This window comes from Poeciliopsis prolifica, unplaced genomic scaffold, assembly GCF_027474105.1.
Source record: "Poeciliopsis prolifica strain line A6 unplaced genomic scaffold, Auburn_PproV2 SCAFFOLD013, whole genome shotgun sequence".
Taxonomy (NCBI): domain Eukaryota; kingdom Metazoa; phylum Chordata; class Actinopteri; order Cyprinodontiformes; family Poeciliidae; genus Poeciliopsis; species Poeciliopsis prolifica.
In genome coordinates, this window is record NW_026562388.1 from 4,853,185 (window position 1) to 4,866,368 (window position 13,184).

The window sequence follows — 13,184 nt, forward strand, 5'->3', positions numbered from 1 at the left end:
ACAACTGATCCACTGTTTGTTAACATGTTATTGTGTCTGCAGCCGGACTATTGGGCTGTGGACTTTTGAGAATTCACTGAGCACATCAGAGCCAAGCCTGATGACAGTCTGTCTGTTTAGCAGCAGGCAGCTGGGATGTTGCTCTAATTGGTCACAAGAGCCTCACCGTCTCCTGTCCAGCCTCCTTTCTTATCTTCTAACATGTTGGACAAGACTCAGATGTGACTCCACATTGTAAGTAACATCTAGCTGCATAATCTTTATTATAATCTTAAAAGGCAAAGAAGCAACAAATGTATAATACAATTCTTTGTTACTCTGTCCTACTTTATGACATTTGTGTGAACTTGCGGAAAGTAATGTCAGCACATGGCGGTTACAGGAGCAGTTAGGTTGTTAATAAGCCTCACTCTCTCTCTCATTTGATGCACACACAGCATGGCGAATTCCCTCACAAAGAGCCCAAAACCCTAATTAGCTAATACGCACCACTGCTTAAAATGCCCCCACTGAACATGGGCCTCTTTGCAAGGTTTAAAAAGTCTATATATGTGTTATCAGAGCGCCATGGGAAGTGGGGTCCTCTTTAGAAAGTTGACGGACAACCAAGCAGGCTGCAGAGATCACAGACTGAGGATGGTTTTATTAGGAGAAGAAACAAACCCTTCATCACACCTTGCACACTAAGCCTGTTTAATGTCTGAATGTTTTAATCTTTGTACTACTGGATGGGAAATAATTGCTCTCTCTTTGAGGTACTTTCAGTGACTGTACTCACCGGCAGGTCTGAGTTTATAAAAGGGAGACAACGAGAGGGGTGAAGGTGACATGAATGACCATGCAATTTTGTGTTATTTCCTTTTTCAAAATCTTTATTAGTGAAATTAGAGGAATGGCAGTTCTCTTTTTTTTTAAACCTCTCACGATGATGTGCTCGAATTACACCCAAATGTACTCTATGTACTCTAAACAGTATGTTTAGGAGCCAGAGGTTATAATTGTGATATACAGGATGATGTGCAAAGGCAGGTGTTTGCCACAAAAAGGGGTTTATATGTTGGTGTAAAAGTTCAGCTTTGGTCTCATTTGACCAGATTACCTTCTTCCATATTGGCTTTGTCTCCTGCATAGCTCATGGCAAAGTCAAAACAAGATTTTTATGGCTTTCTTTCAATGAAGGTTTTATTCATACCACTTTTCACTAAAAGCCAGATTCGCCAAATGCATGACTAATAAATAACCTGTCAACACATGCTTCCACCTAGGCTGTCGACCGAAGTAACTCCTCCAGAGTTACTGGTATTGCTTTATAACTTCACTTTCCTTGCAGTCTCTCCAGTTGTTTATGCTTGACATATCTGGTCATGTTCCTCTGACCATTCTCTAAAAATTTCTTCCTACTGACTGACAAGGAAATGTAGTTATTAAATCTTTTAGAACACAAAATTATTTTGTATTATTATGTATAAGCTTCTATAATAATCACAAGGTATTATTTTGATCATTTATTTTAAAAAATGCTGAAGATTTTATTAAGCTGTGGGGTCATATCTGGGGGAAAAAAAAAACCTTTCTATCATAAGTAACAAGTTGAGACAAGATGTTTAAAGGTTTCATTTGAGCCATATGCCACGTCTATCAACCGTGGATCCTACAGCGAGCAAAACAAGGAGGGATTGTGCAGTCACATGTCGCTCCGCTGTACGTCCCTGCAGTGACAGTGACAATAGTAAGGCAGTGACTGCTGGTGCCAGAGGTGTTACTTTTCCCCCTTTGACTTTTTGGATTTATCACCCAATGAGCATCAGCTTTGACCCATAAAGATGCCAGTGGGTAAGTTTGCAGGGCCTGGCTGTGTAAGCATCAGAAGGTAACCAATTTCATCTCACCAATGAGTCAATAAATCGTTTTAGGGGAGATTTCTGTGCGGTCCATAATCCAAGAAACATATATGTGAAGGATTGGCATATGGCTGTTAAAAAACATTTAAAAAAAATCAGATTCAAAGCTAAGCCCCACTTTTATTGCAGTATAATGTATAAATATGGAATCAAAAAGGAAACATTGTAATAATATGTTCGCTGAATATCTCCTGTTGTGAATGTCTGAGGAAAAAGATTGACAAGCATCATAAATGCTCAGTAGCAGGAATATAATTAGTCAGCAACATAAATAGCACCGGCTCACTGTCATGCATTTTAAGACACATTCTGAGCACGCTGACCTTCTTCTATTCACTACTGGTTACCATAATTCAACGTTGTGAAAATGATAAGTTATGTCAAAGTTAAAAATGACTGAAAGGCGACTGGTTTGGCAAAGATTCGGAAATGCTAATTGAGTGCTTTGGTGAAGGCCTGACAGCTGAGCTCATGTGATCGATGTGTTCATCGCCCTTTCCTCTCACAGAGAACATCTTTCAGGATAAAACAAACACCGCTCTGCGTTTTGCCTTGACGAGATCCTAGATTCCTGGGAGCCGGAGACGGCGGCGTATAAAAGCGTAATGATGACAAAAGACTGTGCCAGCTGCCTGGGTTACTGTACACACTGAAGACACAACAAATGGCTTACAATAATTAAACACAGGAAGAAGAGGAGATCCTCTGGGGAGACTGTTTCCTTAAATTCTTTATGATGGCTTAACTAATGTCGGCTCAAAGTTTTTCTGAAAACAGAACACAGAGAAAAGAGGCTGTCATGTCGCTTCCATTAAAAGAGTGTTATGGAGCTCAACTTGCAAAACCAGAACATGTCATGAGTGTTATACTTAACACGAAGGCTTCTATTGGATTTATTCTCTCTGTAAGTGAAAGCATTAAATCACTTTAAATCTGGCATGTTCAACAATCAGAGATAGATAATAAATCACCAACAGGTGAAGAGAATAATGATGTTGCAATTCAAAGCTCAACTGGAAAACCTTCTGTCCTTGTATTCATACAAATGTTTGTGTTGAATGACGTACAATAGATGTAACTGTTGGTGGTTTAGCATGTCAGGCGATAAATTGATTTGAATGATTAATCAAATTTCCTTCACCAATGCACTTCTCAGGTTTCTATAATTCCAAGTGATTTTTAAGCTATTTTCTGTAATTGTTATCATTTTTAAGGGAAAAAAAGTGATGGAAAAATAAGTAAATAAATTAAAATCTATGCCATATTTCACCAGCCCTAACTTTGGAAACATTGACAGGTGGTGGCCCTGTAGTTTTCCCACCATGACTGCACCTTTTATGTTATGGCTACATGGTGTTAGTGTCATTAGAGGCATACCTTGAACTATCTGCTGAATTGGTGAGGGGCTGCACTTGTAGAACACCCTAGCACACTGTGGTACCAGCTTGGCCTCTATCGCCTTTGTGGCCTTCATGAAAGCCATAGCGAGTTCTTCTGTGATGCTTTTCACATCAGCGATTCCCAGGTCGCCGCCGCAGGCGACCATGGAAAGTGATAGCGAAGCACTACTACGGTCAGCAGACAACATGGTGTGGCACTCTATGGATCCACACACTGTCTTTGTTGTAACATGCTGGGAAGTTCTTCTGGAGGGATCGTCATTCACTGCAGTCACATGAAGTTCAACAGCTGCATCCTTCGGTAGGGCAGGTATCACAACGATCAGCAGTGGTGCAAGTTTGATCTCAGACTCCCACAGCAACTCCTGCAAGTAGACAGATGGTATTCAAATTTACCTCATGGGAAATTACATACTGTGTGTTTTACTGCAGACTACAACAAATCAAATGCCGACCCTCCTGCTGAGACGCATGTTGCAGTTTTTGAACATAAGCACTAACCCAACAGCGTTATTATAAAGCCCATCAGAAAAACATTGCCACACAGCACTAAGACAGGCTTTTTGCTTGACAGATTGACAGCCTATCAATTAACGTGAGACTGTGAAATGACCCTCGGTAATGATAGTGTGCAAACAATACAAAAAGAATCCAGCGTCTGCAACCACAAACAAAACGCAATTCTCTTTTTAGGTGCATTTGGCAAAATGACAGATTCTCCGAGATGACTTCTCACCTTTTTGAGAAGATCATTCACAACATGTTTCATCACACACATTTAGACGCTCAATTTTATCAATTGGGGTGAAATATCTTTATTTTCTTTCTTCTCCTCTGGATGGAAGAGCCATTATCAAAAACAAAATGTCTTAGAGCAGTGTTACAACGTGGCCTTCTAATGATACTTGGCTGCAGTTTCATCTGCTAATGGGAGAGAAATGAGTGTTTTATGTAACCGTCATTCCAATCGGAGTCGATAGGGCAAAAACACTTAACCCCCTTTTCAATTTGCTGGATCAATTTTCATCCACTTACACCCTACTTCGTAAGTGCAGAATAATAACAGGTTACTTACATTTTATTTTGATACTCGCACGCACACACAAAAAAATAAAGAAATCATTAACAAGACCAGATGATGGCCCCTTTGTTCCTTCACGAGACGGAGGCTCGTCATGACCCAATCTGCTGCCGAAGCAGCACTTAGCTTCAGATTAAACTTAAGCAAACCCTGGCAAAACTAAAAGAACAAAAACAGAAATCAGTGTGGTTTTAATGAGCATGTAAGAATAGGCTTGCTGAGGACTATCTGTACTTGGCTGTCTTTTGAAGAGAGCTTGTTTGTAGTGGAATCAAAGAAGCCCACAACAATAGCCATGTCAGCACCGACCAGTCTGCATGTCAGGCAGAGTGACAGCACATATACGTGTCCAGCGCTTTGATAAATGCTATATTAGCACTTCTGGCACCGGCTAGGTATTCTCCTGGAGGGAACAGCTCCAGCACTTGTCAATAGTGATTGAACATGGAACAGAGTGCAAAGTAGTGAGAGAAGTGACAGGACGGGGAGTTCTTGCTCAGCCAGGCTTAAAGGCCACCCTGCAGGCCTTGAGTACCAGGGTACTATACCCGACCGGCAGCCTGTGAGGGGGATTTGAGGACTTCAGCATAGTGCTTCAGCCTCTGGCAGGATTTTATTGCCACAGCACAGTTGCTGACTTTTTATAAGAGCTGTCGGATAAGCTTACATCAGTTCTCTTTTCTTTATTTTTCTTTTTTTTTTTACCCCCTACCTACCTACCACGATTCAACATGAGGTGGGAAGTTCACCCAACAGTTCTGTGAATTGAAATGTACTAGGTGCATCTCAGTGAATCAGAATATCAACAAAAAGTTAGATTATTTGATACAAAAGTGCAACAATAAGATAACTAGAATACTGCATAATAAAAAGAAAAATTTTAATACAGAAAACTCAGACTGCAAAACTTGTTCTTACACTGTGCAAATACGCTCTCTAGTCAATCAGGTCTCATTTTGCAATCCAGTCTTTTCTGCCTTTGTACAGGTAAGATCCTTCTGACATCTTCTCTATTTCAGGAGTGACTTGACATAAGAAATTAATGTAGTCCATCTCCTGGATATATTTGTGTGTAGTGGCTATTAGAGAACTGACACCATTGATTCTCTCTCACTTCATGATTCTCTCAAGAATGTTGCCCATATTTTTATACTACAGTTTTTCCTATCACATAACTTTCCATTTATATGCTTCGCTCAGTTAGTTTGTGAAGGGTGTTGATGACTGTCTGGTGGGAAACTACTGTCACACCATCAGTCTGTCCCGTGATTGTGTAGGCCATGATATAATATTTCTGAATTAAATAAAAGGCTTTAATGAACCTATGTAATAAAGGAATTTTCTGAAAAACAAAATTTTTGGTTTTTGTTTGCTATAAGCTGTTATCACAAACATTAAAAAAAACCCTTTTTGAACAGCATCACTATGTGTGATAAATCAACAAGAGTTTAAATGTTTGAAGAAACAATTTTCAGAATTAATAGCATAAACCTTATGTGTGTTTCAGTGTGCGCCCATGGATCGGTGTACACAGTTCTGCTACTCTATGTATCAAAGTTTATGAAAAAGGAAAAATAAAAAAAGAACTTGCATTCCTACCCGATCGGACACCATTAATTAAATAATCTGACAAAACGCAGAGTTTGATATATGATGGAGCCGGAGAGGCAAGTTGTGAGGGCTAGCAGGTGGCAAGGGTGTGCGCATTTGCGTACGTGTGTGTGTGCATTCAAAGGGCTCTGTTCTTCTCCTCGCCAGCCACTTAACACAATCCATCTCATTACTTCATGCCACTTCAGTTCCAGGGCATGCACCATTCCCCCTGTGTTCTGCCTCACTCTGTAGGTAGCAAGGTAAAAGCACATACAGACTGAATCTGCTGTGTTCAGCTCCCTACCCTGATGGGGCGTGACCTGCTTCTCTTTATGTTTGTTTTCTCTTTCCTCGCCCCCTCACCTCCCTCCTACCCAATCCTTCCCTCCAACTTGTGCCCATGTGCCTGGAGCGTGTGGTGGGTTGGAGGGCCGATAGGCATGAAAGCCGAACGGTAAACACGGTAATAAGGAAGTGGTGTAAAGGAGGGGAACAGCAGGGAGCTGATGGGGCTGCACAGCTTAGCCAGTTCCCCTACATTTCCTGCCCAGCAGGATGCCTTCAGCATGTGCTTCTTATGTCTCAGCACTTACTGTAGTCCTGTCAGTCTGCTATAATACAACCCCCTCCCTCCACAATTCACTCTTTTATTCACTGGCTTTTCTCAGATTCCACTCTGAGGCTTGTTAGATTGTTTGTGTAAATGAAACGCACAGATGCCAGTGGGGTGTAAAAGAGTTTATAATTATGTGGCCATTTTTATATTGCAGAAATAACTAGTTTCACCATCTATTCAGAAAAGAAACTTTATGCTTAAGTAAAGGAAAGGCGATTTGTTTTGAATGAAAGAAACTGGTATTTTTTAACACCTGATTTAGACCTTCAAAAAGGAATGGAGGTAAAACATTTATTGGCTTTTACGTACATGCATGTCCCCTGTTTCGTCAAACATTCTTGCATGCATGCTGACAAACAGGCTCTTTGTGGTTTAATGCAGCGTAAATACAATTTCACACATGTAGCGACTCCAGTATGCTCCCAATTAACCCTGCAAGCTTCTTCATCCACCTGATTAGAGAAATTATCAACGCACAACAACTATGGAACCCTGTGGCTTCAAAGACAAGCCAGGCATTTCTGTTCTAAACATTGTCACAGAGATGCTGTCTGGAATATGTTTGCTTTCTGATATTCTAAGTAAGTGTTACATGCACATTCCACAGCTTTTTCAATTTGGTCCCAATGATCCAAATAACTTAATGCATTTCCAATTCCTCTCAGAAGTCTGAATGTACTAGCCATGAACATGAATGTCAAATTAATTTTGTATTTGGATTTATTTATTTGAATAATTCTTCTTTTTAAAGTACAATTAGAAAATTATAAAGTTTAATGCATTCCATAAAGAAAATGAGACATGATATTTTGAATTATTTGTGGGTTTTATTCAAACTTAAACACAATTAATCGTCCCTGTAGGAAAATGATCCTAACTTGTATATCAGGATGGATTTTGGAGTTGATAAAGCAGGCTAATGATACCCTTTTGGAAATGCTTAACCTAAACACCATAAAACATTTACGGAATAACTAATGCCTAAAGCTGGAACAAACCTTTGTGAAAAGCTGCCATGAAACAGCCGATGCTCTCACATTTAATGTGAACAAGACGATTTTAGACCCATGAAGAAGAAGAAAAAAAGTCCTAACTTGTTCAGAAGCTTGATTACAGGTTAACTTTGAGCTGTCAATTACAACATACTTCCTCAGACATGGTCTCTTGGTAGCAATCCAGGGTCATTTAAATAAATATTTTAAACTGTTGTGACAGACTGCAGGGAAGTCCAACAGGCGGGCATTGTTGTCATTATACTTGGCTTCTGGCATGAACATGAATTTCCAAAGCTTAATCTGAGTTCCTTTTCTTTAATATAGTAAGTCAGACAATATTCACACCCACTGACCTTACTCCACTTTATCACAAACAATCCACAAATTGCAGTGTTCAAGTCCCTTTAACTCTGAAATAAAGTATATATATGCATGGAACACAAAAAGCATATGGAAAAAGGAACTTTGGTCTGATGAGACTAAACTGTTTAGACAACATGCAAAACATTTTGCTGCACAAAACTAACACTGGTTGAAAAAAATGTAAAAGAAGTTAAACTTTTAGCAGGACAAAAACCTCATTGCATGAGCCAGGATGAGATAATCTAAATGAAGCAATATCCATGTGTTTGAATGGTCCAATCAAGATTTAGACTTAAATATAATAGAGAATCTGTGGTTGTAATTGCTGTTCAAAGACACCATCCATCTAATCTCACAGTTTTAGTTGTTACTCAGCTCTACTCAAAAACCGCAGTGTCTACATGTGTAAATCTCAAAGTGACATTTCTTAAAATAAAATTCAAATTCCTTCCACTTCAAAATTATGAACTAGTTTCTACTGGTCTATATCACCCCGAATCTCTGCAACATACACTCAAATTTAGTTTGAAATGTGAAAACATTATGAAACAGTTCAAGAAGTATGAATATTTTTGCATTTATATGTTAAATTTGATCTGCACCAACAAGGCTTTCAATATTTTCTTTCTTTATGCATCTGTAATTTGCAGTGTGGCAAAATGTGTCAAATCCCCTAACCATACCGGTATATGAAGCGCATACTCATGTTTTGAAACGCAGAAATTTCCATCAAACATGTCAAAGCTCTGTGAATGTGATTACCAACTTTAAATATGATTACAGTTTCACATATAGTTTAACTTGATTATATTCTAAGAAGTGACATAAAGTTGACATTCTCCCCCTAGTCTTCAGCAGTGTTCTGCGCTGCAACAAACCACATGTTGGAGGTGGGCTCCTGCATCTCTCCCAGAGGTCCTATTCCCATGGTTAGACAGATTACTGTGGGAGGAGAACGGCTGCCAAGGGATACTGAAGCCCCTATTAGAAGTGCGGAGCAAGGGTTGTAAGCCAGCGCGGGAGAACGGAGCAAAGGGTGGAGGGTGGTGGCAGAGGAGACGAGCGAGGAGGAGGGGGGATAAGCTGCTCTGAGACTTGAACGCTGCTCCAAAATGGTGTGTGGGGGCAAAGGATTAGCAGGGCTCTGAGGAAGACATCTGCTTCTGTGCCAAGCTCTGCATTATCAAAGACACCAGTGTTTCCCACATCATCAACTTTTCATGAGCGCACTCACTGGTAAATATCAGTAGCAATGGCTTGGGTCTCCCGGGAGCAGAGAGGGGCGTCAAACATGCCCCCGCTATAAAACACAATTCTGAAAGATGTCTCTGAAAAACTTGGTTTTCACAGCAAGTTTATCTTCTTTTATTTATTATTTGATGAATGGTTTTATTTATCTTTTAATCTATAAAACATGAGTTCATCCTATATGAGTGTATCAGTATGATCAATATTTCCTCTGCATCTATAATAAAACAGTCGTTTATCCCCTGCTCAGCCACAGTTGTACATTTGATGGTGAAAACCTTCAATTGGCAGCAACTGACCTTCTCTTCCTCTGTAGCCTTCAGCATGCTCTCCCACACAGCTCTGATGGTTGCAATGTCTCGGTGTCTGGTGATGTAGCAGTGGGCCTGGACAACATGGGCCAGAGTCAAGTTGGGGATCACAGCTTCCAGAACCTTCTTCACGTGGCTGAAGGACAGCTGAGTTTCTACGGAGGTGGCAGCTTTCACCAAAGACATGGTGCAGGGGACCAAAGGAATTTGTCCAGCACAGAAGACCAACTCATCTACCTGGACAAGAATAATTAAAAGAAGAAGTGGAACAGCTGACGTTGACCCATAAAACTGAGTTGAGATAAACACATTTTTAGATACACAATGAAAAATCAGCTTATGACTAGAATCAGAAGGTTTTTGGATTTGATTTATTTAATGCTTCATTTTTATTGGGACAAACTAAATGAAGGCTTTACACTTTATATTTTAAGCCTAACCTTATTGACAATGCAAAATTTGAAATTCATATACAAAACATAACTAATAATATCTCATAGGAAGAAGGCTGAATATTTGGAAATTGTTATTTAAAGTTCTTAAACCAAAGCTTAAATTCGCTAATGCGCAGATTTTTAACTCTTTCAAAAACTGGAGGAAAATTGGAAAATCAGCCCCAAAACCTGGATTAAAACCTTTCAAGATTGTTTGGAAAATTATAAAAACTGTTAATTCAACAATCACTGGTTGGAGTATGACAACATTGCTAATGGGCCAAAATAAATAAAAACATGAAAAGTTATCCTTTTTATTAACTACTGAGGTAAATATGCAATATTTTCAGAAGAAATTCAATTCAAAATAAAAAATTCAAACTTTTCTTTCCTCTGCTTGAACAAGTAAGATCTCAGAGCAGTTTTCCTTTTGTCTAATTAACATACAATTTAACCTGGAAATTAAAAACAGTCTTTGTTTTCGAAAACAAAAATACACCATTCACAGATGTGGCATAATCGAATTAACATTAATTATAAAGATATGTTTCATTAGCAGTACATTAATTATCAGGTTCCTTCTCTCATTTGTCAGCATCTTATCACCAACAACTCATATTTCACAAGTCTAATACAAGCAAGTATTCTGTTAGATGCTTGCCAATATACCTCAGTGGTGCCGCTGTTATTCATAAGCATAATTAACCATGTGATAATAAGCTCAATTTTCCATTAAATGCCTCTGTTAGAATTAAGCTTCCTGAATAATGGAAGCTGAAAAAATCTATCTGCTTAATGCAGACAGACGAGTCGGCATAAGGGGAGGTCAGGTCTTTAGAGACACAGTAGATCGGCAGCTATTGAGGTTGGACAGTGTTACAGCTGGACACTGGGTACTGGACAATGCAAATGGATGCTATGGGTACACTAAGAGCTGCAGAGACTGCCAAGCTGGGATAAACTGATGCATGGACAAGGCTATTTACGATTACCTTCTTCTGATTGAACAAGTAAGATGTCAGACCCCACCAAGGAGCTTAGACTTTTAATTGGTATTAACAGAGTTAGCATATATAAAAATACTTTTAAAATTAGAGCATGGATTGTTTAAAAGTTTGGGCAAATAAAAAGGAGGTTTTTCTTTGTTTTAATGTTTTTCTTTCTTTATTTTGTCACACTAGTGGCCTTTATTTGACAGTTAAAATCCAAAAAATAAGTCCAAAATGGTTTAATAAATGATCAAATGCTTCATCTATGTCTGTTAAGCAACTGACTGCAGGCTACTTATCAAGGTTAAAAGCAAAAACGACGAGCCAATTAATATCAGCTTGCGATACTCCTGTTATTATAGACCTTGGGATTCTATCTTATCACCAACATAAGTTTGTAGTAAAAGTTCAATGCTTGTATAGCTTGTATTTTGTATTCTTGTATTGAAATCAACTATTAGCATACCTATAGCATGCCACAAGATTTTGTCTTGTTTGGTTGCAAAATTATCAGTATTACCCATTTTCTGTATCGTCAATAAGCAGGTCAACATCCATCCCACATATTCATATTAAAAAGTAAATTTTTGTCAAGAAGACTAAAGAGCATGAAGAGATGTCCAGATGGTGGCACTACAGTCACAACATCATCATCCATTTATGTGCTTCTTTTTACTTCAGAAAACAGTGTTGTACAATTACAATACTGTTGAAATTGTTAAAGGCAATTATTTAATACTTTGAAGATGCTCTGATTTATCACTCTGAAATATAGTGATACAAGTTGTTTTTTGCTTGTTTTCCCTATAAAATACTTACAGAACAATATGTTGGCAACACAAGTGTTTTGCTAAAGAGCAGACACTGTCATTGGTATTTCCATAATTGAATGGGTTAACCATTATCCTCAGCTCTTGGGTTCACTTGTCAGCTTTGATGAAGCTTTCGTTTCCATCTCTGCTGCTGCAAATTACTGGGACAGTATATGAGACAGGAGATGGAGGGAAGCTGAATTAGAGAAGCACATGTGAATGAAAGGGAAGATAGGGCCCTTGCTGCTTTCAACCATTTGGATCAATCACCAGATCATTTACCTGCTAGCACGATCTGCCCTGGAGCCTGCATTACGGAGACTGTCTAACATAAAAGCCAGACTCCCACACATCAACAACAAATTGTCAATTGGCATTCCATTTATGAGCCATCAAATGCCATCATACCACTCCAACAAAGAGGAGGTCCATCAGGTTGGACATGTGGCTAGAGTCTTTTAACAACATCTTCTATGAAAAAGTGCTTGCTGCATTTTGAATTCATAAAGACCAACTATCATTTGTCAATTTGAATATCAAAAGGTGAAAGCATGGGGCCTCTTGACTGTTAAAGGTAGATTCCCATAGCGTCTACCGAGCAGGTGTCTGATAATCAATTATTAAGGATCCCGCTCTGGTTACTCTTAGTGGGAGGTGGAATCGGGGATCTTGGGTTTTGCCGTTTCCATGCAGGTCGTGGATGGGGGGAAGAGAACGCGGAAGGGAAGAGTGAATACCATTTACATAAAATTAACAGTTCAAAAGAATGAGTTCACACACCAATCAAACTTGTTAATTGACTGTCAATGGTGTGTCCCTGAATATACAACACAACTACATTATTCATCTGAGGCCTTGACAGCAAAGACAGTCCAATTTGCATGGCCGTTCTAAATGTGATCAACAACCACAATGCCACATGCATTTTTAATAGGGCAGAGATAGGAACCTTTAATATTCATAAGGGTCAAATAATTGCATATGACATTAACTTTCTTTTAACAAGGTAAGTATTTTTCAAATGGTGGCCTTAGTTCTCCAAATGGCCCTGAGAGAAAAGGACTTTATGTGGGGGATAGGAAATGAATGCAACATGTTCCTGTTGGGTTATATTTGTCATTTGGCTGATTGAAAGATAATTTCAGAATAGTATTTTTTTTTTTATCCACAGTGTTTGAGTAAAATACAACGGAGCAGCAACAATATTTAAAAGGCCATATTACTCTCCTGAACAGGCTTAGAGTTATAACAATGTTCCCTTTTTATGTTTTTTCAATGTGACCTGTGCTTTTACATTCTAACTCACATTTCTTTACATTGCAGTTAAAAACTGCATTATTTTTCTAGCAAACTTTGAAGAGCGGTTAGTGCCAAAAGGTCAATGCCCTAATGACATTTCTTCTATCCTTGAGGTGTAGACCGTAACATAATTAAATGCTCT

The 13,184-nt window shown here is 38.9% G+C and overlaps 1 protein-coding gene across 1 annotated transcript in view; it reads right to left on the bottom strand.

The window, feature by feature from the left end:
• The window catches only part of dph6 (diphthamine biosynthesis 6), a 62,703-nt gene that overhangs the window by 2,307 nt on the left and 47,212 nt on the right, over positions 1-13,184 (bottom strand). The window contains exons 13-14 of the mRNA XM_055038510.1: positions 9,497-9,745; positions 3,279-3,666 (exon numbers count right to left, since the gene is read on the bottom strand). Coding sequence (XP_054894485.1) covers positions 3,279-3,666; positions 9,497-9,745 — 637 coding nt within the window. The remainder of the gene's footprint in view (positions 1-3,278; positions 3,667-9,496; positions 9,746-13,184) is intronic.